This window comes from Hemitrygon akajei, chromosome 3, assembly GCF_048418815.1.
Source record: "Hemitrygon akajei chromosome 3, sHemAka1.3, whole genome shotgun sequence".
NCBI lineage: Eukaryota > Metazoa > Chordata > Chondrichthyes > Myliobatiformes > Dasyatidae > Hemitrygon > Hemitrygon akajei.
The window spans coordinates 199,142,354-199,166,754 of NC_133126.1; the positions used below are offsets into that span (position 1 = coordinate 199,142,354).

Below are 24,401 nucleotides of genomic sequence, written 5' to 3' on the forward strand. Positions count from 1 at the left end.
TCATTTGGACAACAGGAGATCCCCAATTTCAGTGTTAAAAATTGAGGAAGTGTTCTGAATGAGTACTGTTACAGAGAGAACAATAACATTCAGGATTTAACTTGTGGAAACTATAGAAAGGGTGCAGAGGAGATTTACAAGGATGTTGCCTGGATTGGGGAGCACGCATTATAAGAACAGGTTGAGTGAACTGGGCCTTTTCTCCTTGGAGCGACGGAGGACGAGAGGTGACCTGATAGAGGTGTATAAGATGATGAGAAGTATTGATCACGTGGATAGGCAGAGGATTTTTCCCAGGGCTGAAATGGCTAACAGGATTATTAAGGCACAGTTTTTAGGTGTTTGGAAGTAGGTACAGAGGAGATGTTAGGGGTAAGTTTTTAACATTTAGAGTGGTGAGTGCGTGGAATGGGCAGCCGGCGATGGTGGTGGAGCTGGTTACAATAGGGTCTTTTAGAGATTCCTGATACGTAAATGGAGTTGAGAAATACAGAGGGCGATAGGTCACCGGAGGTATTTTCGAAAATAAGTACATGTTCGGCACAGCATTGTGGGTAGAGAGGCTGTATTGTGCTGTAGGTTCTCTGTGTTTCTGCACAAATCTTTGGGTTGGGTAAAAAGACGCATTGATATTCGTGTATAGGCAATAAAGTGCAAGGTTTCAATTAATTAAGAGCTGTGTCGGGAATTCCCTAAAGTGGATTACTGGTTGATAAGTCTACAAATTTTGATGGACTAAAACTCGTTGATTGCAAGGGGAGAGGAAAGAGAACAGTGGCGTGCAGCATTAAGAATATTTGCAAACTCATCAACTTTGGACAGTGTGGGAAATGCACTAAAATTTTGCAATCATTTGCACCCAACGCAAACACCATTGGGTACATGGTGTCTCCATTATTATTTATTTACCTGGACTTGTATTAATTGAAAGATCATTTCAGTGACTTCTTGAGTATTATCCATGCAGCCTACCTGAGAACCTCCAGACAGGTCAAGGTCAACCTGTCCTTCAATCCATCGGTTTCCCTTATTTCCTGAATCAGACCACTTCAGCACTGCTGTTCCGCTTTCAACCTGGTAAACATTCAAAGCCATGCGCTGACCTACTCCATACATGTGGTACCAGAATCGCATGCATTGAGCTCCTCTCTCCATACATGTTGCACTGACCAGATGGGCTCGGTCTCCTGGTTGGCCATCGTTGCCTTCAATGTAGATGTAGTAACCACCTGCAAACACAAGAAGGTTTATTCTTCCAATAGAAATCAGGTGCACAGTGGCTACGCAGCAATCTCACATCACCTACCTGCTGTGGTGTGGTCAAAGCTCGGTCCTGTGTTATATGATGGTGTCGACCCTCTGATGCGTTTCCAGTCCAACGTATCGTTCTCAGATTGAGCCCAATGGCACAGGTCTTTGTCAAAGTTACAATCCAGTGAACAACCTGCCGAGTTCAGAAAGACAGACATTCATCGGAATACTCTCAACAACTGTTGAAAATATTCAACACCATACTATTGAATCGAGACACTGTACAGTCGCTCGGTACCGTACTTTGCGGGAGGCACCATAATTTTCCACACCTACCCATCAGAGGATTAAGACTTTTAATTTATAATTTATTATTACAATGGGATAAGTGTCCTTTATTTAAGATTAAACAGGATTGGGAAAAGGAACTCAATTTGACCTTTATATGGGAGGATTGGACTCGGATTCTGAAGCTGGTTAACTCTTCTTCGATCTGTGCTAGTCATTCACTGATTCAATTTAAAATTGTACATCATTACCATTTGACCAAGGAGACACTCTCTGAAATATTTCCCAATGTTGATAGTTATTGTGATTGATGTAAAACTGAGATAGCTACATTGACACATGTGTTCTGGTCATGTTCTATATTGGAACAGTTCTGGAAGTCATCTTCTCGACAATTTCTAAAACACTCAGAATTAACCTGCAACCTAATAAATTGACTGTGCTTTTTGAAATAATTCCTCAAAATATCCATGGTATTTCTGTGTCTAACCAACATGTTACTGCATTTGTTACATTGATAGCTAGGAGGGCAATTTTGTTGAAGTGGAAGGATATATCAGCTCCTACTTTGTCACAATGCTTCTTCTCAATTGATGCTATGTCTTAGTTTGGAGAAAATTAGAAGTCGAACCTTTGAAACTTTATTTGATTTTGAGAAATGATGGGTCTCATTTGCTCGCTAGTATCATTTGAGCTCATTGATAGATCTTCTCCATCATCTAATTGTAAGATTTTTTGATATATTTTTCTTTCTTGCTGGCGGTTTGATGTTTATTTTTAGAAGCTTTTTGCATGACGCATGGCTCCGGGGTTGCACTCCTAATGGTTCCTCCCCCACTTTTCTCTTAGTAGGGTTTTTTTATATTCACAAAATTTTCAATCTTTAAGATAATTTCTTTTTTTTCGTTGAGGCATTGTAAGTGTTGTTACTTCGATGTACTTGTGTTATTTTTGAATAATATAATACTAATAAAAAGATTCGAAAAGAAAAGACAATTAATGAGGACAGGCTATCACTCAAAATCTACAGGCAAAGGAAGAACAAATTACGTTCCCTGTTAATCAGACTTCAGTGCCAGTCAGCAGAGATGTTTATTCAGATGCCATTGTCAGCTTGAAGGACTTGCTACTTGCTGCAAAGTACTCGGGTTTCTGTACACTGAGCCGGAAGGCTCCTTCAGGAGATAGTGTGCAACTTTTACCGGTCTATTACATCGTGGCATGATGCAGTCCCAGAAACGTCACTGATGGCAAAAGCCTCAGCTTGCATCAGGAACTTCAAACATTAAGAGTATTAACTCTTGAAAACCTTTCTCAAAAACAATCCTTCGTTCATCAGTGGAGGACAACATGTAAACTACTAGAATCCCTTTGCCCAACTCTCTGCAAAGCAACTTGCATGGAGCTGATTGGACAGCAAAAAGCTTGGGCTTTCAATGGAAAATGTCTTTTGTCTCTTAACTGGGTTTCTCCATTCACCACATGCAGAAGTAAAACAGAGGAATAGATTAAGAGTTTGGACTTACTTTCCTCAGCACAGCCACTCTGCTGCCTCCAGTCTCCCAGCGCAACACCAGCTGCTTCACAAGCTGAAGCATAAGACTCCAGCATGTTGCACATCTGAACAGAGTCTCCGCCAGTCACACAATGATCGTAGACGCAGCTCTCAAAGTAGAGTTGAGGTGGGATATGCCAGTGGCACTCTTCAAATGGACCAGGGTTAGCCAAGACTATTTTACAGTATCTCTCTGCCTCTTCGCTTGCTGCTGGCTCGCATGGAGGTGGAAGTGGAGCTGTTTGGTTACACCTGTGCAACAGAAACAATCTCTCACTCTTCTCAAATTTAATTTATCCCATTCAGTCCTCTCCAAAACAGAAAGAAGCTTGGAAGGCTACGGGCAGGGCTTGAGAGAAAAATACACCATGCCATCATAATATACAAGAAAGAACATGACTCCATTACACAACTGAAAAGACTGAAAGACATCCTGAACTCAACACTGGAAATATCTTTACATTTCTCCCCGTGTGCCCTTGTCGTTCAAAAGAACAATACACTCGAGCTGATTTGAATTATCTCCTTGATATCGCTTCCTTGCCCCAACATTGCTTACATTCAAGCAACATTGCCACTTGCTGTAACACTTCTCAGGACTTGTGGAGACATCTTAGTATTTGTCTTCACGTAAATCACACACAGCAATACTCACGGCCAGTCGTCGTCAGTAACTGTCCAACTGTTCCCAAATTGGTTTGAATCCAAGGCTAGTATTCCATCAGGTTTCAAGAAGTCATCCAGTTGGTCATTGGTGTAGGTTCCACACAAGCCACACAGCTGTCCTTTGTATCTCTCGTCCACAACTACCACCAGTTGATGATCTCCGTCAAACTTCACCTGAAGACCAAAGTTGGTCTGGAGCACAACATATGACCCTACCAGCGACAGTCTTACCGAAGCAATGGGTGTCACAGGGAGATACACCCTCACTCCATCCACCTAAACAAAGCATTACAGAGTTAGCTTCCAGAAAATCACAAACAAACCAACTGTTGCTTGACAACATCATGTCAATGCTGAAAATTATACTCTTTCAAGTATATAATACTCACATAAACGTCCCTATTTTTCCGCAATGCAACGTGGAGGTTCTGCAGTCGCACGCTCACCGAGTTAATGGCAGTCCAGCTCGGACTACCTCGGTGCTCATTCCTACTCGTCACAGAAAATTGGACAGATGTATTTCCACAAGTCTCGGTCACCGTGTAATTGCAGGCACCCTGGAAATGGTACAGCTTCCCATCAAATGTTGTGTAGTGCGGGTCGCCATAGATGTGGCAAATGGCAGTGTCAGCGCCGTAACATCCCAAATTGCCACCCTGCACTTTGCAGATTTCTCCCGGTCCACAAGTTGCTGGCTCGCACACGATTCGGTCATTGCCAGTGCAGCGGCACCTTTCTCGACATCCGTCTTCCCAGAACATTGCACCTTTCTGACACACAAACGGCAAGGTTTATTTTCAACAGTGCTATGTGCTCTGATGGGAAACAGAACCTTGTTTTCATAGAAACCAAAGTGCACCACAAACACTTCCAACTTACCTCGTAGTATTTGTTCTTGTGCGTGCAACCACAGTTCTCCACAGACACGCACGAGCTTCCACTCAGGACAAAGCCATGGTTACACTCACAGTCCTCCACACAAGGCTCACTACAGTTCCCCGAAGCAAAGCGGTCAGTGCAAGTGGCTGGACAAGCACTAGCGCATGCGTTATAATGGCTGTTGGCTTCACACACGATACCTGAAAGCAGCAGAGAAGCAACAAAACTTTTTACACTTCAATTCAAGCTTCACAAATGGCGATTCTCTGACACGATGTTGTACAGCTCCGAACACTGCTAAGTACATCGGATTCCGGTTAATTGGACCATCAGTTAATCAGGGCAGCTGCTTATTTGGGACAACTCTTAAGCAACAAAATCTAATCCAGAAAATAACCCTCATTCCTTTCATTTGTTTGGGACACCGTGTCGCCTCATCGGGCCAGTAGACTGCTGCCAAATAATGTATAACTTGCGCAGGGGGTCCCAACCTGTGGTACGCGGTCTGCTCGGAAAATGGTAAGGGACCACGACATAAAGAAGGTTGGGAACCCATGAACTTGTGTCAGCCGCGTGGACATGTGTGGCCGTTGGACACTACACTGTGCTTACAGCGAAGAGTTTTCAAATAGTGTCAGTTGAATGTGCTTGTGATCTTTGTCACTGATAATTGGTGAGAAATAAGCAGCAAGACAATTCAGAACTCTCTTGCTCACTGCGGTTTCAGGCACTCAGGCTTGGAGATGCCAGAAAAGGCTGGGATTGAAAAGGAAATGATCTCACTACTTCAACAAATTAAGAACTACAAACAACTTGAATGTCTCAGCAATCGCCTTAAACGTTACAATAAAAATGAAGTTTTGCAGGATGCAATTGGCAAAAGCATTGTATGAAGGCAGTACAATCTTCAACAGGTGTCTGCACTGATCTCCTTCATTAAATGGCAGCGTCTACTGAGTGATTCCTCTATCGATAACTATTGGGAACTAATACATTGATTTAGTGTACTGTAGTGGTACTGGATGGTTTCCAATTTGCTCTGTATTTCTTTTAAATACATAATTTGCTGAATAAACTCTCCTCCGACTTCCATCCGGTAACAAGTATCGATTTTAACTGACGGTGATTTGATGACAAATTCTGCCATCTTCATCATGGATGTAGATAATTTGTTGATCGGTTAAACAGCAGTTTGTCTTTTTTTAAATAACTTTTAATTATTTCCATGACCCTTTGGCTGATTGGGGCAGTCACTTAATTGGGCCAAAATGCACGGGTCCCGGGTGTCTCAATGAACCGGAATCCAGTGTATTACTCCAACAGCATTTGGAGGAGACAACTCATACGTACCACAGAAAGTGGAGTTCCTCCATGGCACAATGGTCACTCCTGCTCTCTGGCAGGCATCTGAATAGATCTGCAGGGCATTACACAGAGCTCCTTGGTCTCCACCGGTCAAGCACAGTTCAACAACACAACTTTCAAATAAACCATTGGTGTTGATCACAGAGTGGCAGTTTACAAATGGCCCCTGTTGACTGGTGATCAGACCACAGAAATCATCACCTCGGTAGCGCTCCTCATCTGCGGGCTTACACTCTTCTGGCTCGACGGGGTCGCAACCTGGCTCGTCAGGTGGCACCTTCCAGCTATTTCCCAGTTCGTTGTCATCCTTAGCTTGCGTTCCATCAGCTTTCATGTAGTCATCTTGCCATTTTCCATTGTAGTTACCGCACATACCACAAACCCGATTAAAGTACGTACTGGGCACCTTCACTTCCACTGAATGATCAGTGTCGTAAGAAACGTACAGGCCAAAATCAGTTGTCAGGACCACGTATCTTCCGCTCCTACTCACACTCAGGCCACCCTCGCCACGCCCAACAGGTAAGGTCTCCCACACGTCATCAACCTGTGCACAAGACGAAATACTGCATCATACAGACTGTATGGGGCCGCAGCCCTGGAGAAACAAAACAACCATTTGCACCGTGCTCCTCTCAAGCCCTTCAGGCATGTCTAATGATCTTAGCCATCACATCCGTACACACTCACGTGCGTTCAGAGCGCCCCTTCAGCTGAGGATAAAAAGCTCTCAATGCCGCTTTAATCAGACTCACTTCCGTCGCACTGCGCATCCCTTCTCACTTACTCGCATCTCCAGTTACAAGCAAAGTGCTTTACCGATCAAGTGTTTCCATGTCAAATGATTTTTAGTAGAGAGAGCTGTACTTTAGCAGAATTAGACTTACAGTAAGAGACTTACCAACACCCGCTGACGTTCCCGCTTCACGATCCAAACACTGTGGCCGTGCACAGTTACATGAACTTTCTGAACGTAAGATACTCCTGCGTAGCCACGATTTTCATTCTTTGTTTCAATGTTGAAGTACGGAAGGGAGGAGGAATTTCCACACGACTTGGCTATTGTGTACGTACAGCTGCCCATAAAGTGGAGGGTGGCTTTGTCAAAGGTGTTGTAATGCGGATCATTATGCACTCTGCAGATACCGTACGTGTATGGGTAGCAACCGGGGACGCCGTTTACAACTCCACAGTATGAACCTGTAGAACACGTTGAATCCCTGCACACCATTTTACTGCCTGCAGAAGGACATCTACATTTTCTTGAGCAGGTATCATCGGTCCAGAGTTCAGAGCCCACTGGGTAGTGCTTTCCTTCATACCAGCAACCACACTTATCCTCTGGCACACATCGGTCATTGTAGAGAAGGTAACCACTGTCACACACACAGCCTTCCACGCAAGGTTGCAAGCAGCGCGATGGAGCACTCGGACTCACACAGGTAGCTGGGCAAGCTGAGCCGCACTGCTCATAATGACTATTCGCTCCACACTTTACAGCTGTGAACGGAATCCATAAGGTTACACGTTACTTTCATCTGACATTCCTTCCATCAAACACTTCTCACTGCTCTCTATCTCCAATGAGTCTCATTGAAAGATCTGGCACTATACTCTCAAGCACTTACGGCAAAAGGTCTCATTCCTCCAGGCATCCACTCTCGCTCCCTCTGACTGGCATGCATCTCCGTATGACTCCAAACTGCTGCACAGAGCCTCCTGCTCCATGCCTAATGCACAAAGGTCGTATACACAGTCAGCAAAATAAGCTTCCGGGTCGACTCTCGAATGGCACCCTTTGAAAGGACCGTCTGCATCCTTGATTATCCCACAGTAATATTCACTTTCGATGATACGCTTTTCATCCTTACTGCAATTTGGTCTGATGCCAACATCAGGAGTACACCTGGGGAAACAGCAACATCCCAAATCACAATTACTTCCAGCTAAATCAAAACTCAAAGAGCATAAAGATGGAAATTGGAAACTGGACAGTTAGTTTCCAACCGAATGGAAAAGTTGCCAGCAGCTTGCTGCCAGTCACACTGTACCTTGTGTCATTTCCAGACTGCCAGCTGTTGCCCAAGCTGACTGAATCAGGTTCCATTATTCCATCTGGATTCAGAAAATCATCCCTTCTGTCTTCATTATAGTTCCCACACATTCCACACACCTTGCCTTTGAAGAGACTCGGGAGAGTCACCTCAGCTCGATGCCTGCCATTAAACTTCACTCGCAATCCAAAACTAGTGGCAATGACGACGTACTGCCCAGACAGAGTGACAACAACACCCGGGCTGACTGCAACAGGTAGCACTGCCTCTTCCCCATCAACCTGCAAACATCCAAATCATTCATCAATTGATTCTTCTGCAGACGTTGCAATGCACCTGACAAAGACACTTAGCACATCCAGCCCTTACCTTTACCACACGCCCCTTCTCTAGCGTGATTCTGTGATCGGAAACCTCAACGTTGACTTGTCTCACGTAAGACACGTACGGGTTTCCGCCTCTGTGCTCATTTGCAGCTTCAACTTTGAAAGGGGGCAGACTGCTGTCGGTACTGCACAGTTTTGATAAGGTGTACGTGCACGTTCCCATAAAGTCGTGAGCTTGGCCATCAAAGGTCATATAGTGAGGATCTCCTTGTACTATGCAGGAAGACTCTGAAAACAGCAAAACAGTCAGAATTACTCTTGTTATTACTGACATACTTCGTGAAATTTGCTGTTTACTGTAAGGAATACAGCACAACACAGTCCAAATTACTGCAAGTTAGAAGCAGAAAATAAATAAATAAACAGAAGGGGAAATGTGAGGTAGCAAACATGGACTGTTCAGAAATATTACGGCAGAACGATAGAAGCTGTTCCTCAAATCCGAGTGTGGATCTTCCATCTCTTCTATCTCTTTCCCAATGGCAGTAATGGGGAGGCATGCCCTGGATGCTTATCAATAGATGCCAACTCTTTGAGGTACAGACTTTTGAAGGTATCCTTGATGATGTGGAGGGTTAGTCAGCCCTTGTTGCTAAAGGGATCGGGGGTATGGAGAGAAAGCAGGTACAGGGTTCTGAGTTGGATGATCAGCCATGATCATACTGAATGGTGATGCAGGCTCAAAGGGCCGAATGGCCTACTCCTGCACCTATTTTCTATGTTTCTAAATCTACTGGCGATTTGCATGGATCTTCTCAGGATTAGACTATGACCGATGGTTTGCATTCTTTACCAAAGAGATGCATGGGACTGATAACTCAATGCAGATGATAATGTTTAGATTAACAACTCAATTAACAGATGGCATAATCATCTCTGGAGAGGGAGAGTTGAGATAATTGAGGGTAGAGTGAGAGGAGACAAGGAATTTTTTTTCCACCCAAAATGTGAACATTAGTGCTCAGAAAATGAAGACCTCAGAAAAGTGGTCCATGCAGACACAATTCCCACCAAATGTTGACAACTCACCATGTATGCAGATGAACTTGTTTAACCAGAATTATTAAGATGGAAAACTACAGGAAGCAAAAGATTACAAGGTACTACTTTAGCATAGCATGCCTGCGATGGGCTGAGAGTCCTCCTTCTCTCCCAGGAATTTCTACCATTCTGGAAACCTCCAATATAAACCGCACCACAAAGATTCCACATCACATACACATTGCATTCCCATACCTGTAAGGGCGGGCGTTGTGGTACTGGCTGTAGTTGAGATGCTCGTAGTTGTTGTCGTTCCACAACCCGCTGCAGGAATAAAATAGTACAGACGCAGAACAGATTAACCTTTATAACATAATCACATCATCTCACATTTCTAGTTGACTAAAGCATGGAAAACCAAAAGAGAACCACAGCATGACAGGAGCAATGCTATTTTGTTCAATTAAATAAATGCCGCTATCAGTAGTGCTACAGTGAAAGCAAGCACCGAGTACAACAGACCCACCTCCACAGCACCCTACGTGAAAGGAAATGTCATCCACAGCAACATCACTCCGGTAGTCTTGGCCACGGACCGCCTCAAGGAGGATCTGTCAGAGAAAGCAGCAAAACTTCAGCAGGAAACAGCCAGTCAAGCAGCACGACTGAAGCCCCAAACTTGCATTTCACTTCAGTAAATCATGGGTGCACAACAGTTCTGAGACTGTGATGAAATCATTCAAGAGAGAATAAATCCAAAAATTATTTGAAAATTAACTACCGGCTCTTCAAAATTGTAAAGCACAGCAAGAGTGCATTAAGCGGGTTATATCAGGCAAAGGACAGGAAATTCAATTTCACCAACAGCACTTCTATACATCCAAAATAATTTCATTGACATTTCAGTCTATCGCAAGACTGAAATGCCAGGCGCTGGGAGAAGAAGGATCAATCATTTGGACAACAGGAGATCCCCAATTTCAGTGTTAAAAATTGAGGAAGTGTTCTGAATGAGTACTGTTACAGAGAGAACAATAACATTCAGGATTTAACTTGTGGAAACTATAGAAAGGGTGCAGAGGAGATTTACAAGGATGTTGCCTGGATTGGGGAGCACGCATTATAAGAACAGGTTGAGTGAACTGGGCCTTTTCTCCTTGGAGCGACGGAGGACGAGAGGTGACCTGATAGAGGTGTATAAGATGATGAGAAGTATTGATCACGTGGATAGGCAGAGGATTTTTCCCAGGGCTGAAATGGCTAACACGATAAGGCACAGTTTTTAGGTGCTTGGAAGTAGGTACAGAGGAGATGTTAGGGGTAAGTTTTTAACATTTAGAGTGGTGAGTGCGTGGAATGGGCAGCCGGCGATGGTGGTGGAGCTGGTTACAATAGGGTCTTTTAGAGATTCCTGATACGTAAATGGAGTTGAGAAATACAGAGGGCGATAGGTCACCGGAGGTATTTTCGAAAATAAGTACATGTTCGGCACAGCATTGTGGGTAGAGAGGCTGTATTGTGCTGTAGGTTCTCTGTGTTTCTGCACAAATCTTTGGGTTGGGTAAAAAGACGCATTGATATTCGTGTATAGGCAATAAAGTGCAAGGTTTCAATTAATTAAGAGCTGTGTCGGGAATTCCCTAAAGTGGATTACTGGTTGATAAGTCTACAAATTTTGATGGACTAAAACTCGTTGATTGCAAGGGGAGAGGAAAGAGAACAGTGGCGTGCAGCATTAAGAATATTTGCAAACTCATCAACTTTGGACAGTGTGGGAAATGCACTAAAATTTTGCAATCATTTGCACCCAACGCAAACACCATTGGGTACATGGTGTCTCCATTATTATTTATTTACCTGGACTTGTATTAATTGAAAGATCATTTCAGTGACTTCTTGAGTATTATCCATGCAGCCTACCTGAGAACCTCCAGACAGGTCAAGGTCAACCTGTCCTTCAATCCATCGGTTTCCCTTATTTCCTGAATCAGACCACTTCAGCACTGCTGTTCCGCTTTCAACCTGGTAAACATTCAAAGCCATGCGCTGACCTACTCCATACATGTGGTACCAGAATCGCATGCATTGAGCTCCTCTCTCCATACATGTTGCACTGACCAGATGGGCTCGGTCTCCTGGTTGGCCATCGTTGCCTTCAATGTAGATGTAGTAACCACCTGCAAACACAAGAAGGTTTATTCTTCCAATAGAAATCAGGTGCACAGTGGCTACGCAGCAATCTCACATCACCTACCTGCTGTGGTGTGGTCAAAGCTCGGTCCTGTGTTATATGATGGTGTCGACCCTCTGATGCGTTTCCAGTCCAACGTATCGTTCTCAGATTGAGCCCAATGGCACAGGTCTTTGTCAAAGTTACAATTCAGTGAACAACCTGCCGAGTTCAGAAAGACAGACATTCATCGGAATACTCTCAACAACTGTTGAAAATATTCAACACCATACTATTGAATCGAGACACTGTACAGTCGCTCGGTACCGTACTTTGCGGGAGGCACCATAATTTTCCACACCTACCCATCAGAGGATTAAGACTTTTAATTTATAATTTATTATTACAATGGGATAAGTGTCCTTTATTTAAGATTAAACAGGATTGGGAAAAGGAACTCAATTTGACCTTTATATGGGAGGATTGGACTCGGATTCTGAAGCTGGTTAACTCTTCTTCGATCTGTGCTAGTCATTCACTGATTCAATTTAAAATTGTACATCATTACCATTTGACCAAGGAGACACTCTCTGAAATATTTCCCAATGTTGATAGTTATTGTGATTGATGTAAAACTGAGATAGCTACATTGACACATGTGTTCTGGTCATGTTCTATATTGGAACAGTTCTGGAAGTCATCTTCTCGACAATTTCTAAAACACTCAGAATTAACCTGCAACCTAATAAATTGACTGTGCTTTTTGAAATAATTCCTCAAAATATCCATGGTATTTCTGTGTCTAACCAACATGTTACTGCATTTGTTACATTGATAGCTAGGAGGGCAATTTTGTTGAAGTGGAAGGATATATCAGCTCCTACTTTGTCACAATGCTTCTTCTCAATTGATGCTATGTCTTAGTTTGGAGAAAATTAGAAGTCGAACCTTTGAAACTTTATTTGATTTTGAGAAATGATGGGTCTCATTTGCTCGCTAGTATCATTTGAGCTCATTGATAGATCTTCTCCATCATCTAATTGTAAGACTTTTTGATATATTTTTCTTTCTTGCTGGTGGTTTGATGTTTATTTTTAGAAGCTTTTTGCATGACGCATGGCTCCGGGGTTGCACTCCTAATGGTTCCTCCCCCACTTTTCTCTTAGTAGGGTTTTTTTATATTCACAAAATTTTCAATCTTTAAGATAATTTCTTTTTTTTCGTTGAGGCATTGTAAGTGTTGTTACTTCGATGTACTTGTGTTATTTTTGAATAATATAATACTAATAAAAAGATTCGAAAAGAAAAGACAATTAATGAGGACAGGCTATCACTCAAAATCTACAGGGAAAGGAAGAACAAATTACGTTCCCTGTTAATCAGACTTCAGTGCCAGTCAGCAGAGATGTTTATTCAGATGCCATTGTCAGCTTGAAGGACTTGCTACTTGCTGCAAAGTACTCGGGTTTCTGTACACTGAGCCGGAAGGCTCCTTCAGGAGATAGTGTGCAACTTTTACCGGTCTATTACATCATGGCATGATGCAGTCCCAGAAACGTCACTGATGGCAAAAGCCTCAGCTTGCATCAGGAACTTCAAACATTAAGAGTATTAACTCTTGAAAACCTTTCTCAAAAACAATCCTTCGTTCATCAGTGGAGGACAACATGTAAACTACTAGAATCCCTTTGCCCAACTCTCTGCAAAGCAACTTGCATGGAGCTGATTGGACAGCAAAAAGCTTGGGCTTTCAATGGAAAATGTCTTTTGTCTCTTAACTGTGTTTCTCCATTCACCACATGCAGAAGTAAAACAGAGGAATAGATTAAGAGTTTGGACTTACTTTCCTCAGCACAGCCACTCTGCTGCCTCCAGTCTCCCAGCGCAACACCAGCTGCTTCACAAGCTGAAGCATAAGACTCCAGCATGTTGCACATCTGAACAGAGTCTCCGCCAGTCACACAATGATCGTAGACGCAGCTCTCAAAGTAGAGTTGAGGTGGGATATGCCAGTGGCACTCTTCAAATGGACCAGGGTTAGCCAAGACTATTTTACAGTATCTCTCTGCCTCTTCGCTTGCTGCTGGCTCGCATGGAGGTGGAAGTGGAGCTGTTTGGTTACACCTGTGCAACAGAAACAATCTCTCACTCTTCTCAAATTTAATTTATCCCATTCAGTCCTCTCCAAAACAGAAAGAAGCTTGGAAGGCTACGGGCAGGGCTTGAGAGAAAAATACACCATGCCATCATAATATACAAGAAAGAACATGACTCCATTACACAACTGAAAAGACTGAAAGACATCCTGAACTCAACACTGGAAATATCTTTACATTTCTCCCCGTGTGCCCTTGTCGTTCAAAAGAACAATACACTCGAGCTGATTTGAATTATCTCCTTGATATCGCTTCCTTGCCCCAACATTGCTTACATTCAAGCAACATTGCCACTTGCTGTAACACTTCTCAGGACTTGTGGAGACATCTTAGTATTTGTCTTCACGTAAATCACACACAGCAATACTCACGGCCAGTCGTCGTCAGTAACTGTCCAACTGTTCCCAAATTGGTTTGAATCCAAGGCTAGTATTCCATCAGGTTTCAAGAAGTCATCCAGTTGGTCATTGGTGTAGGTTCCACACAAGCCACACAGCTGTCCTTTGTATCTCTCGTCCACAACTACCACCAGTTGATGATCTCCGTCAAACTTCACCTGAAGACCAAAGTTGGTCTGGAGCACAACATATGACCCTACCAGCGACAGTCTTACCGAAGCAATGGGTGTCACAGGGAGATACACCCTCACTCCATCCACCTAAACAAAGCATTACAGAGTTAGCTTCCAGAAAATCACAAACAAACCAACTGTTGCTTGACAACATCATGTCAATGCTGAAAATTATACTCTTTCAAGTATATAATACTCACATAAACGTCCCTATTTTTCCGCAATGCAATGTGGAGGTTCTGCAGTCGCACGCTCACCGAGTTAATGGCAGTCCAGCTCGGACTACCTCGGTGCTCATTCCTACTCGTCACAGAAAATTGGACAGATGTATTTCCACAAGTCTCGGTCACCGTGTAATTGCAGGCACCCTGGAAATGGTACAGCTTCCCATCAAATGTTGTGTAGTGCGGGTCGCCATAGATGTGGCAAATGGCAGTGTCAGCGCCGTAACATCCCAAATTGCCACCCTGCACTTTGCAGATTTCTCCCGGTCCACAAGTTGCTGGCTCGCACACGATTCGGTCATTGCCAGTGCAGCGGCACCTTTCTCGACATCCGTCTTCCCAGAACATTGCACCTTTCTGACACACAAACGGCAAGGTTTATTTTCAACAGTGCTATGTGCTCTGATGGGAAACAGAACCTTGTTTTCATAGAAACCAAAGTGCACCACAAACACTTCCAACTTACCTCGTAGTATTTGTTCTTGTGCGTGCAACCACAGTTCTCCACAGACACGCACGAGCTTCCACTCAGGACAAAGCCATGGTTACACTCACAGTCCTCCACACAAGGCTCACTACAGTTCCCCGAAGCAAAGCGGTCAGTGCAAGTGGCTGGACAAGCACTAGCGCATGCGTTATAATGGCTGTTGGCTTCACACACGATACCTGAAAGCAGCAGAGAAGCAACAAAACTTTTTACACTTCAATTCAAGCTTCACAAATGGCGATTCTCTGACACGATGTTGTACAGCTCCGAACACTGCTAAGTACATCGGATTCCGGTTAATTGGACCATCAGTTAATCAGGGCAGCTGCTTATTTGGGACAACTCTTAAGCAACAAAATCTAATCCAGAAAATAACCCTCATTCCTTTCATTTGTTTGGGACACCGTGTCGCCTCATCGGGCCAGTAGACTGCTGCCAAATAATGTATAACTTGCGCAGGGGGTCCCAACCTGTGGTACGCGGTCTGCTCGGAAAATGGTAAGGGACCACGACATAAAGAAGGTTGGGAACCCATGAACTTGTGTCAGCCGCGTGGACATGTGTGGCCGTTGGACACTACACTGTGCTTACAGCGAAGAGTTTTCAAATAGTGTCAGTTGAATGTGCTTGTGATCTTTGTCACTGATAATTGGTGAGAAATAAGCAGCAAGACAATTCAGAACTCTCTTGCTCACTGCGGTTTCAGGCACTCAGGCTTGGAGATGCCAGAAAAGGCTGGGATTGAAAAGGAAATGATCTCACTACTTCAACAAATTAAGAACTACAAACAACTTGAATGTCTCAGCAATCGCCTTAAACGTTACAATAAAAATGAAGTTTTGCAGGATGCAATTGGCAAAAGCATTGTATGAAGGCAGTACAATCTTCAACAGGTGTCTGCACTGATCTCCTTCATTAAATGGCAGCGTCTACTGAGTGATTCCTCTATCGATAACTATTGGGAACTAATACATTGATTTAGTGTACTGTAGTGGTACTGGATGGTTTCCAATTTGCTCTGTATTTCTTTTAAATACATAATTTGCTGAATAAACTCTCCTCCGACTTCCATCCGGTAACAAGTATCGATTTTAACTGACGGTGATTTGATGACAAATTCTGCCATCTTCATCATGGATGTAGATAATTTGTTGATCGGTTAAACAGCAGTTTGTCTTTTTTTAAATAACTTTTAATTATTTCCATGACCCTTTGGCTGATTGGGGCAGTCACTTAATTGGGCCAAAATGCACGGGTCCCGGGTGTCTCAATGAACCGGAATCCAGTGTATTACTCCAACAGCATTTGGAGGAGACAACTCATACGTACCACAGAAAGTGGAGTTCCTCCATGGCACAATGGTCACTCCTGCTCTCTGGCAGGCATCTGAATAGATCTGCAGGGCATTACACAGAGCTCCTTGGTCTCCACCGGTCAAGCACAGTTCAACAACACAACTTTCAAATAAACCATTGGTGTTGATCACAGAGTGGCAGTTTACAAATGGCCCCTGTTGACTGGTGATCAGACCACAGAAATCATCACCTCGGTAGCGCTCCTCATCTGCGGGCTTACACTCTTCTGGCTCGACGGGGTCGCAACCTGGCTCGTCAGGTGGCACCTTCCAGCTATTTCCCAGTTCGTTGTCATCCTTAGCTTGCGTTCCATCAGCTTTCATGTAGTCATCTTGCCATTTTCCATTGTAGTTACCGCACATACCACAAACCCGATTAAAGTACGTACTGGGCACCTTCACTTCCACTGAATGATCAGTGTCGTAAGAAACGTACAGGCCAAAATCAGTTGTCAGGACCACGTATCTTCCGCTCCTACTCACACTCAGGCCACCCTCGCCACGCCCAACAGGTAAGGTCTCCCACACGTCATCAACCTGTGCACAAGACGAAATACTGCATCATACAGACTGTATGGGGCCGCAGCCCTGGAGAAACAAAACAACCATTTGCACCGTGCTCCTCTCAAGCCCTTCAGGCATGTCTAATGATCTTAGCCATCACATCCGTACACACTCACGTGCGTTCAGAACGCCCCTTCAGCTGAGGATAAAAAGCTCTCAATGCCGCTTTAATCAGACTCACTTCCGTCGCACTGCGCATCCCTTCTCACTTACTCGCATCTCCAGTTACAAGCAAAGTGCTTTACCGATCAAGTGTTTCCATATCAAATGATTTTTAGTAGAGAGAGCTGTACTTTAGCAGAATTAGACTTACAGTAAGAGACTTACCAACACCCGCTGACGTTCCCGCTTCACGATCCAAACACTGTGGCCGTGCACAGTTACATGAACTTTCTGAACGTAAGATACTCCTGCGTAGCCACGATTTTCATTCTTTGTTTCAATGTTGAAGTACGGAAGGGAGGAGGAATTTCCACACGACTTGGCTATTGTGTACGTACAGCTGCCCATAAAGTGGAGGGTGGCTTTGTCAAAGGTGTTGTAATGCGGATCATTATGCACTCTGCAGATACCGTACGTGTATGGGTAGCAACCGGGGACGCCGTTTACAACTCCACAGTATGAACCTGTAGAACACGTTGAATCCCTGCACACCATTTTACTGCCTGCAGAAGGACATCTACATTTTCTTGAGCAGGTATCATCGGTCCAGAGTTCAGAGCCCACTGGGTAGTGCTTTCCTTCATACCAGCAACCACACTTATCCTCTGGCACACATCGGTCATTGTAGAGAAGGTAACCACTGTCACACACACAGCCTTCCACGCAAGGTTGCAAGCAGCGCGATGGAGCACTCGGACTCACACAGGTAGCTGGGCAAGCTGAGCCGCACTGCTCATAATGACTATTCGCTCCACACTTTACAGCTGTGAACGGAATCCATAAGGTTACACGTTACTTTCATCTGACATTCCTTCCATCAAACACTTCTCACTGCTCTCTATCTCCAATGAGTCTCATTGAAAGATCTGGCACTATACTCTCAAGCACTTACGGCAAAAGGTCTCATTCCTCCAGGCATCCACTCTCGCTCCCTCTGACTGGCATGCATCTCCGTATGACTCCAAACTGCTGCACAGAGCCTCCTGCTCCATGCCTAATGCACAAAGGTCGTATACACAGTCAGCAAAATAAGCTTCCGGGTCGACTCTCGAATGGCACCCTTTGAAAGGACCGTCTGCATCCTTGATTATCCCACAGTAATATTCACTTTCGATGATACGCTTTTCATCCTTACTGCAATTTGGTCTGATGCCAACATCAGGAGTACACCTGGGGAAACAGCAACATCCCAAATCACAATTACTTCCAGCTAAATCAAAACTCAAAGAGCATAAAGATGGAAATTGGAAACTGGACAGTTAGTTTCCAACCGAATGGAAAAGTTGCCAGCAGCTTGCTGCCAGTCACACTGTACCTTGTGTCATTTCCAGACTGCCAGCTGTTGCCCAAGCTGACTGAATCAGGTTCCATTATTCCATCTGGATTCAGAAAATCATCCCTTCTGTCTTCATTATAGTTCCCACACATTCCACACACCTTGCCTTTGAAGAGACTCGGGAGAGTCACCTCAGCTCGATGCCTGCCATTAAACTTCACTCGCAATCCAAAACTAGTGGCAATGACGACGTACTGCCCAGACAGAGTGACAACAACACCCGGGCTGACTGCAACAGGTAGCACTGCCTCTTCCCCATCAACCTGCAAACATCCAAATCATTCATCAATTGATTCTTCTGCAGACGTTGCAATGCACCTGACAAAGACACTTAGCACATCCAGCCCTTACCTTTACCACACGCCCCTTCTCTAGCGTGATTCTGTGATCGGAAACCTCAACGTTGACTTGTCTCACGTAAGACACGTACGGGTTTCCGCCTCTGTGCTCATTTGCAGCTTCAACTTTGAAAGGGGGCAGACTGCTGTCGGTACTGCACAGTTTTGATAAGGTGTACGTGCACGTTCCCATAAAGTCGTGAGCTTGGCCATCAAAGGTCATATAGTGAGGATCTCCTTGTACTATGCAGGAAGACTCTGAAAACAGCAAAACAGTCAGAATTACTCTTGTTATTACTGACATACTTCGTGAAATTTGCTGTTTACTGTAAGGAATACAGCACAACACAGTCCAAATTACTGCAAGTTAGAAGCAGAAAATAAATAAATAAACAGAAGGGGAAATGTGAGGTAGCAAACATGGACTGTTCAGAAATATTACGGCAGAACGATAGAAGCTGTTCCTCAAATCCGAGTGTGGATCTTCCATCTCTTCTATCTCTTTCCCAATGGCAGTAATGGGGAGGCATGCCCTGGATGCTTATCAATAGATGCCAACTCTTTGAGGTACAGACTTTTGAAGGTATCCTTGATGATGTGGAGGGTTAGTCAGCCCTTGTTGCTAAAGGGATCGGGGGTATGGAGAGAAAGCAGGTACAGGGTTCTGAGTTGGATGATCAGCCATGATCATACTGAATGGTGATGCAGGCTCAAAGGGCCGAATGGCCTACTCCTGCACCTATTTTCTATGTTTCTAAATCTACTGGCGATTTGCATGGATCTTCTCAGGATTAGACTATGACCGATGGTTTGCATTCTTTACCAAAGAGATGCATGGGACTGATAACTCAATGCAGATGATAATGTTTAGATTAACAACTCAATTAACAGATGGCATAATCATCTCTGGAGAGGGAGAGTTGAGATAATTGAGGGTAGAGTGAGAGGAGACAAGGAATTTTTTTTCCACCCAAAATGTGAACATTAGTGCTCAGAAAATGAAGACCTCAGAAAAGTGGTCCATGCAGACACAATTCCCACCAAATGTTGACAACTCACCATGTATGCAGATGAACTTGTTTAACCAGAATTATTAAGATGGAAAACTACAGGAAGCAAAAGATTACAAGGTACTACTTTAGCATAGCATGCCTGCGATGGGCTGAGAGTCCTCCTTCTCTCCCAGGAATTTCTACCATTCTGGAAACCTCCAATATAAACCGCACCACAAAGATTCCACATCACATACACATTGCATTCCCATACCTGTAAGGGCGGGCGTTGTGGTACTGGCTGTAGTTGAGATGCTCGTAGTTGTTGTCGTTCCACAACCCGCTGCAGGAATAAAATAGTACAGACGCAGAACAGATTAACCTTTATAACATAATCACATCATCTCACATTTCTAGTTGACTAAAGCATGGAAAACCAAAAGAGAACCACAGCATGACAGGAGCAATGCTATTTTGTTCAATTAAATAAATGCCGCTATCAGTAGTGCTACAGTGAAAGCAAGCACCGAGTACAACAGACCCACCTCCACAGCACCCTACGTGAAAGGAAATGTCATCCACAGCAACATCACTCCGGTAGTCTTGGCCACGGACCGCCTCAAGGAGGATCTGTCAGAGAAAGCAGCAAAACTTCAGCAGGAAACAGCCAGTCAAGCAGCACGACTGAAGCCCCAAACTTGCATTTCACTTCAGTAAATCATGGGTGCACAACAGTTCTGAGACTGTGATGAAATCATTCAAGAGAGAATAAATCCAAAAATTATTTGAAAATTAACTACCGGCTCTTCAAAATTGTAAAGCACAGCAAGAGTGCATTAAGCGGGTTATATCAGGCAAAGGACAGGAAATTCAATTTCACCAACAGCACTTCTATACATCCAAAATAATTTCATTGACATTTCAGTCTATCGCAAGACTGAAATGCCAGGCGCTGGGAGAAGAAGGATCAATCATTTGGACAACAGGAGATCCCCAATTTCAGTGTTAAAAATTGAGGAAGTGTTCTGAATGAGTACTGTTACAGAGAGAACAATAACATTCAGGATTTAACTTGTGGAAACTATAGAAAGGGTGCAGAGGAGATTTACAAGGATGTTGCCTGGATTGGGGAGCACGCATTATAAGAACAGGTTGAGTGAACTGGGCCTTTTCTCCTTGGAGCGACGGAGGACGAGAGGTGACCTGATAGAGGTGTATAAGATGATGAGAAGTATTGATCACGTGGATAGGCAGAGGATTTTTCCCAGGGCTGAAATGGCTAACAGGATTATTAAGGCACAGTTTTTAGGTGTTTGGAAGTAGGTACAGAGGAGATGTTAGGGGTAAGTTTTTAACATTTAGAGTGGTGAGTGCGTGGAATGGGCAGCCGGCGATGGTGGTGGAGCTGGTTACAATAGGGTCTTTTAGAGATTCCTGATACGTAAATGGAGTTGAGAAATACAGAGGGCGATAGGTCACCGGAGGTATTTTCGAAAATAAGTACATGTTCGGCACAGCATTGTGGGTAGAGAGGCTGTATTGTGCTGTAGGTTCTCTGTGTTTCTGCACAAATCTTTGGGTTGGGTAAAAAGACGCATTGATATTCGTGTATAGGCAATAAAGTGCAAGGTTTCAATTAATTAAGAGCTGTGTCGGGAATTCCCTAAAGTGGATTACTGGTTGATAAGTCTACAAATTTTGATGGACTAAAACTCGTTGATTGCAAGGGGAGAGGAAAGAGAACAGTGGCGTGCAGCATTAAGAATATTTGCAAACTCATCAACTTTGGACAGTGTGGGAAATGCACTAAAATTTTGCAATCATTTGCACCCAACGCAAACACCATTGGGTACATGGTGTCTCCATTATTATTTATTTACCTGGACTTGTATTAATTGAAAGATCATTTCAGTGACTTCTTGAGTATTATCCATGCAGCCTACCTGAGAACCTCCAGACAGGTCAAGGTCAACCTGTCCTTCAATCCATCGGTTTCCCTTATTTCCTGAATCAGACCACTTCAGCACTGCTGTTCCGCTTTCAACCTGGTAAACATTCAAAGCCATGCGCTGACCTACTCCATACATGTGGTACCAGAATCGCATGCATTGAGCTCCTCTCTCCATACATGTTGCACTGACCAGATGGGCTCGGTCTCCTGGTTGGCCATCGTTGCCTTCAATGTAGATGTAGTAACCACCTGCAAACACAAGAAGGTTTATTCTTCCAATAGAAATCAGGTGCACAGTGGCTACGCAGCAATCTCACATCACCTACCTGCTGTGGTGTGGTCAAAGCTCGGTCCTGTGTTATATGATGGTGTCGACCCTCTGATGCGTTTCCAGTCCAACGTATCGTTCTCAGATTGAGCCCAATGGCACAGGTCTTTGTCAAAGTTACAATCCAGTGAACAACCTGCCGAGTTCAGAAAGACAGACATTCATCGGAATACTCTCAACAACTGTTGAAAATATTCAACACCATACTATTGAATCGAGACACTGTACAGTCGCTCGGTACCGTACTTTGCGGGAGGCACCATAATTTTCCACACCTACCCATCAGAGGATTAAGACTTTTAATTTATAATTTATTATTACAATGGGATAAGTGTCCTTTATTTAAGATTAAACAGGATTGGGAAAAGGAACTCAATTTGACCTTTATATGGGAGGATTGGACTCGGATTCTGAAGCTGGTTAACTCTTCTTCGATCTGTGCTAGTCATTCACTGATTCAATTTAAAATTGTACATCATTACCATTTGACCAAGGAGACACTCTCTGAAATATTTCCCAATGTTGATAGTTATTGTGATTGATGTAAAACTGAGATAGCTACATTGACACATGTGTTCTGGTCATGTTCTATATTGGAACAGTTCTGGAAGTCATCTTCTCGACAATTTCTAAAACACTCAGAATTAACCTGCAACCTAATAAATTGACTGTGCTTTTTGAAATAATTCCTCAAAATATCCATGGTATTTCTGTGTCTAACCAACATGTTACTGCATTTGTTACATTGATAGCTAGGAGGGCAATTTTGTTGAAGTGGAAGGATATATCAGCTCCTACTTTGTCACAATGCTTCTTCTCAATTGATGCTATGTCTTAGTTTGGAGAAAATTAGAAGTCGAACCTTTGAAACTTTATTTGATTTTGAGAAATGATGGGTCTCATTTGCTCGCTAGTATCATTTGAGCTCATTGATAGATCTTCTCCATCATCTAATTGTAAGACTTTTTGATATATTTTTCTTTCTTGCTGGTGGTTTGATGTTTATTTTTAGAAGCTTTTTGCATGACGCATGGCTCCGGGGTTGCACTCCTAATGGTTCCTCCCCCACTTTTCTCTTAGTAGGGTTTTTTTATATTCACAAAATTTTCAATCTTTAAGATAATTTCTTTTTTTTCGTTGAGGCATTGTAAGTGTTGTTACTTCGATGTACTTGTGTTATTTTTGAATAATATAATACTAATAAAAAGATTCGAAAAGAAAAGACAATTAATGAGGACAGGCTATCACTCAAAATCTACAGGGAAAGGAAGAACAAATTACGTTCCCTGTTAATCAGACTTCAGTGCCAGTCAGCAGAGATGTTTATTCAGATGCCATTGTCAGCTTGAAGGACTTGCTACTTGCTGCAAAGTACTCGGGTTTCTGTACACTGAGCCGGAAGGCTCCTTCAGGAGATAGTGTGCAACTTTTACCGGTCTATTACATCATGGCATGATGCAGTCCCAGAAACGTCACTGATGGCAAAAGCCTCAGCTTGCATCAGGAACTTCAAACATTAAGAGTATTAACTCTTGAAAACCTTTCTCAAAAACAATCCTTCGTTCATCAGTGGAGGACAACATGTAAACTACTAGAATCCCTTTGCCCAACTCTCTGCAAAGCAACTTGCATGGAGCTGATTGGACAGCAAAAAGCTTGGGCTTTCAATGGAAAATGTCTTTTGTCTCTTAACTGGGTTTCTCCATTCACCACATGCAGAAGTAAAACAGAGGAATAGATTAAGAGTTTGGACTTACTTTCCTCAGCACAGCCACTCTGCTGCCTCCAGTCTCCCAGCGCAACACCAGCTGCTTCACAAGCTGAAGCATAAGACTCCAGCATGTTGCACATCTGAACAGAGTCTCCGCCAGTCACACAATGATCGTAGACGCAGCTCTCAAAGTAGAGTTGAGGTGGGATATGCCAGTGGCACTCTTCAAATGGACCAGGGTTAGCCAAGACTATTTTACAGTATCTCTCTGCCTCTTCGCTTGCTGCTGGCTCGCATGGAGGTGGAAGTGGAGCTGTTTGGTTACACCTGTGCAACAGAAACAATCTCTCACTCTTCTCAAATTTAATTTATCCCATTCAGTCCTCTCCAAAACAGAAAGAAGCTTGGAAGGCTACGGGCAGGGCTTGAGAGAAAAATACACCATGCCATCATAATATACAAGAAAGAACATGACTCCATTACACAACTGAAAAGACTGAAAGACATCCTGAACTCAACACTGGAAATATCTTTACATTTCTCCCCGTGTGCCCTTGTCGTTCAAAAGAACAATACACTCGAGCTGATTTGAATTATCTCCTTGATATCGCTTCCTTGCCCCAACATTGCTT

At 43.6% G+C, this 24,401-nt stretch overlaps 2 protein-coding genes across 2 annotated transcripts in view; both read right to left on the reverse strand.

Annotated features, from left to right (window-relative positions):
• The window catches only part of LOC140724669 (uncharacterized), a 166,761-nt gene extending 154,975 nt beyond the window's left edge, over positions 1–11,786 (reverse strand). The window contains exons 1-15 of the mRNA XM_073039094.1: positions 11,680–11,786; positions 11,346–11,602; positions 9,952–10,036; positions 9,681–9,749; positions 8,428–8,672; positions 8,056–8,339; positions 7,633–7,910; positions 6,906–7,504; positions 5,990–6,551; positions 4,640–4,839; positions 4,150–4,530; positions 3,750–4,036; positions 3,066–3,346; positions 1,307–1,444; positions 973–1,229 (exon numbers count right to left, since the gene is read on the reverse strand). Of these exons, the coding sequence (XP_072895195.1) occupies positions 973–1,229; positions 1,307–1,444; positions 3,066–3,346; positions 3,750–4,036; positions 4,150–4,530; positions 4,640–4,839; positions 5,990–6,551; positions 6,906–7,504; positions 7,633–7,910; positions 8,056–8,339; positions 8,428–8,672; positions 9,681–9,749; positions 9,952–10,036; positions 11,346–11,528 (3,849 nt within the window). The 5' untranslated portion in view covers positions 11,529–11,602; positions 11,680–11,786. The remainder of the gene's footprint in view (positions 1–972; positions 1,230–1,306; positions 1,445–3,065; positions 3,347–3,749; positions 4,037–4,149; positions 4,531–4,639; positions 4,840–5,989; positions 6,552–6,905; positions 7,505–7,632; positions 7,911–8,055; positions 8,340–8,427; positions 8,673–9,680; positions 9,750–9,951; positions 10,037–11,345; positions 11,603–11,679) is intronic.
• A 1,218-nt stretch (positions 11,787–13,004) lies between these two features.
• LOC140724670 (IgGFc-binding protein-like) overlaps positions 13,005–24,401 on the reverse strand; it is a 68,334-nt gene continuing 56,937 nt past the window's right edge. The window contains exons 13-27 of the mRNA XM_073039096.1: positions 23,816–24,096; positions 22,057–22,194; positions 21,723–21,979; positions 20,325–20,409; positions 20,054–20,122; positions 18,801–19,045; positions 18,429–18,712; positions 18,006–18,283; positions 17,279–17,877; positions 16,363–16,924; positions 15,013–15,212; positions 14,523–14,903; positions 14,123–14,409; positions 13,439–13,719; positions 13,005–13,087 (exon numbers count right to left, since the gene is read on the reverse strand). Coding sequence (XP_072895197.1) covers positions 13,005–13,087; positions 13,439–13,719; positions 14,123–14,409; positions 14,523–14,903; positions 15,013–15,212; positions 16,363–16,924; positions 17,279–17,877; positions 18,006–18,283; positions 18,429–18,712; positions 18,801–19,045; positions 20,054–20,122; positions 20,325–20,409; positions 21,723–21,979; positions 22,057–22,194; positions 23,816–24,096 — 4,030 coding nt within the window. The remainder of the gene's footprint in view (positions 13,088–13,438; positions 13,720–14,122; positions 14,410–14,522; positions 14,904–15,012; positions 15,213–16,362; positions 16,925–17,278; positions 17,878–18,005; positions 18,284–18,428; positions 18,713–18,800; positions 19,046–20,053; positions 20,123–20,324; positions 20,410–21,722; positions 21,980–22,056; positions 22,195–23,815; positions 24,097–24,401) is intronic.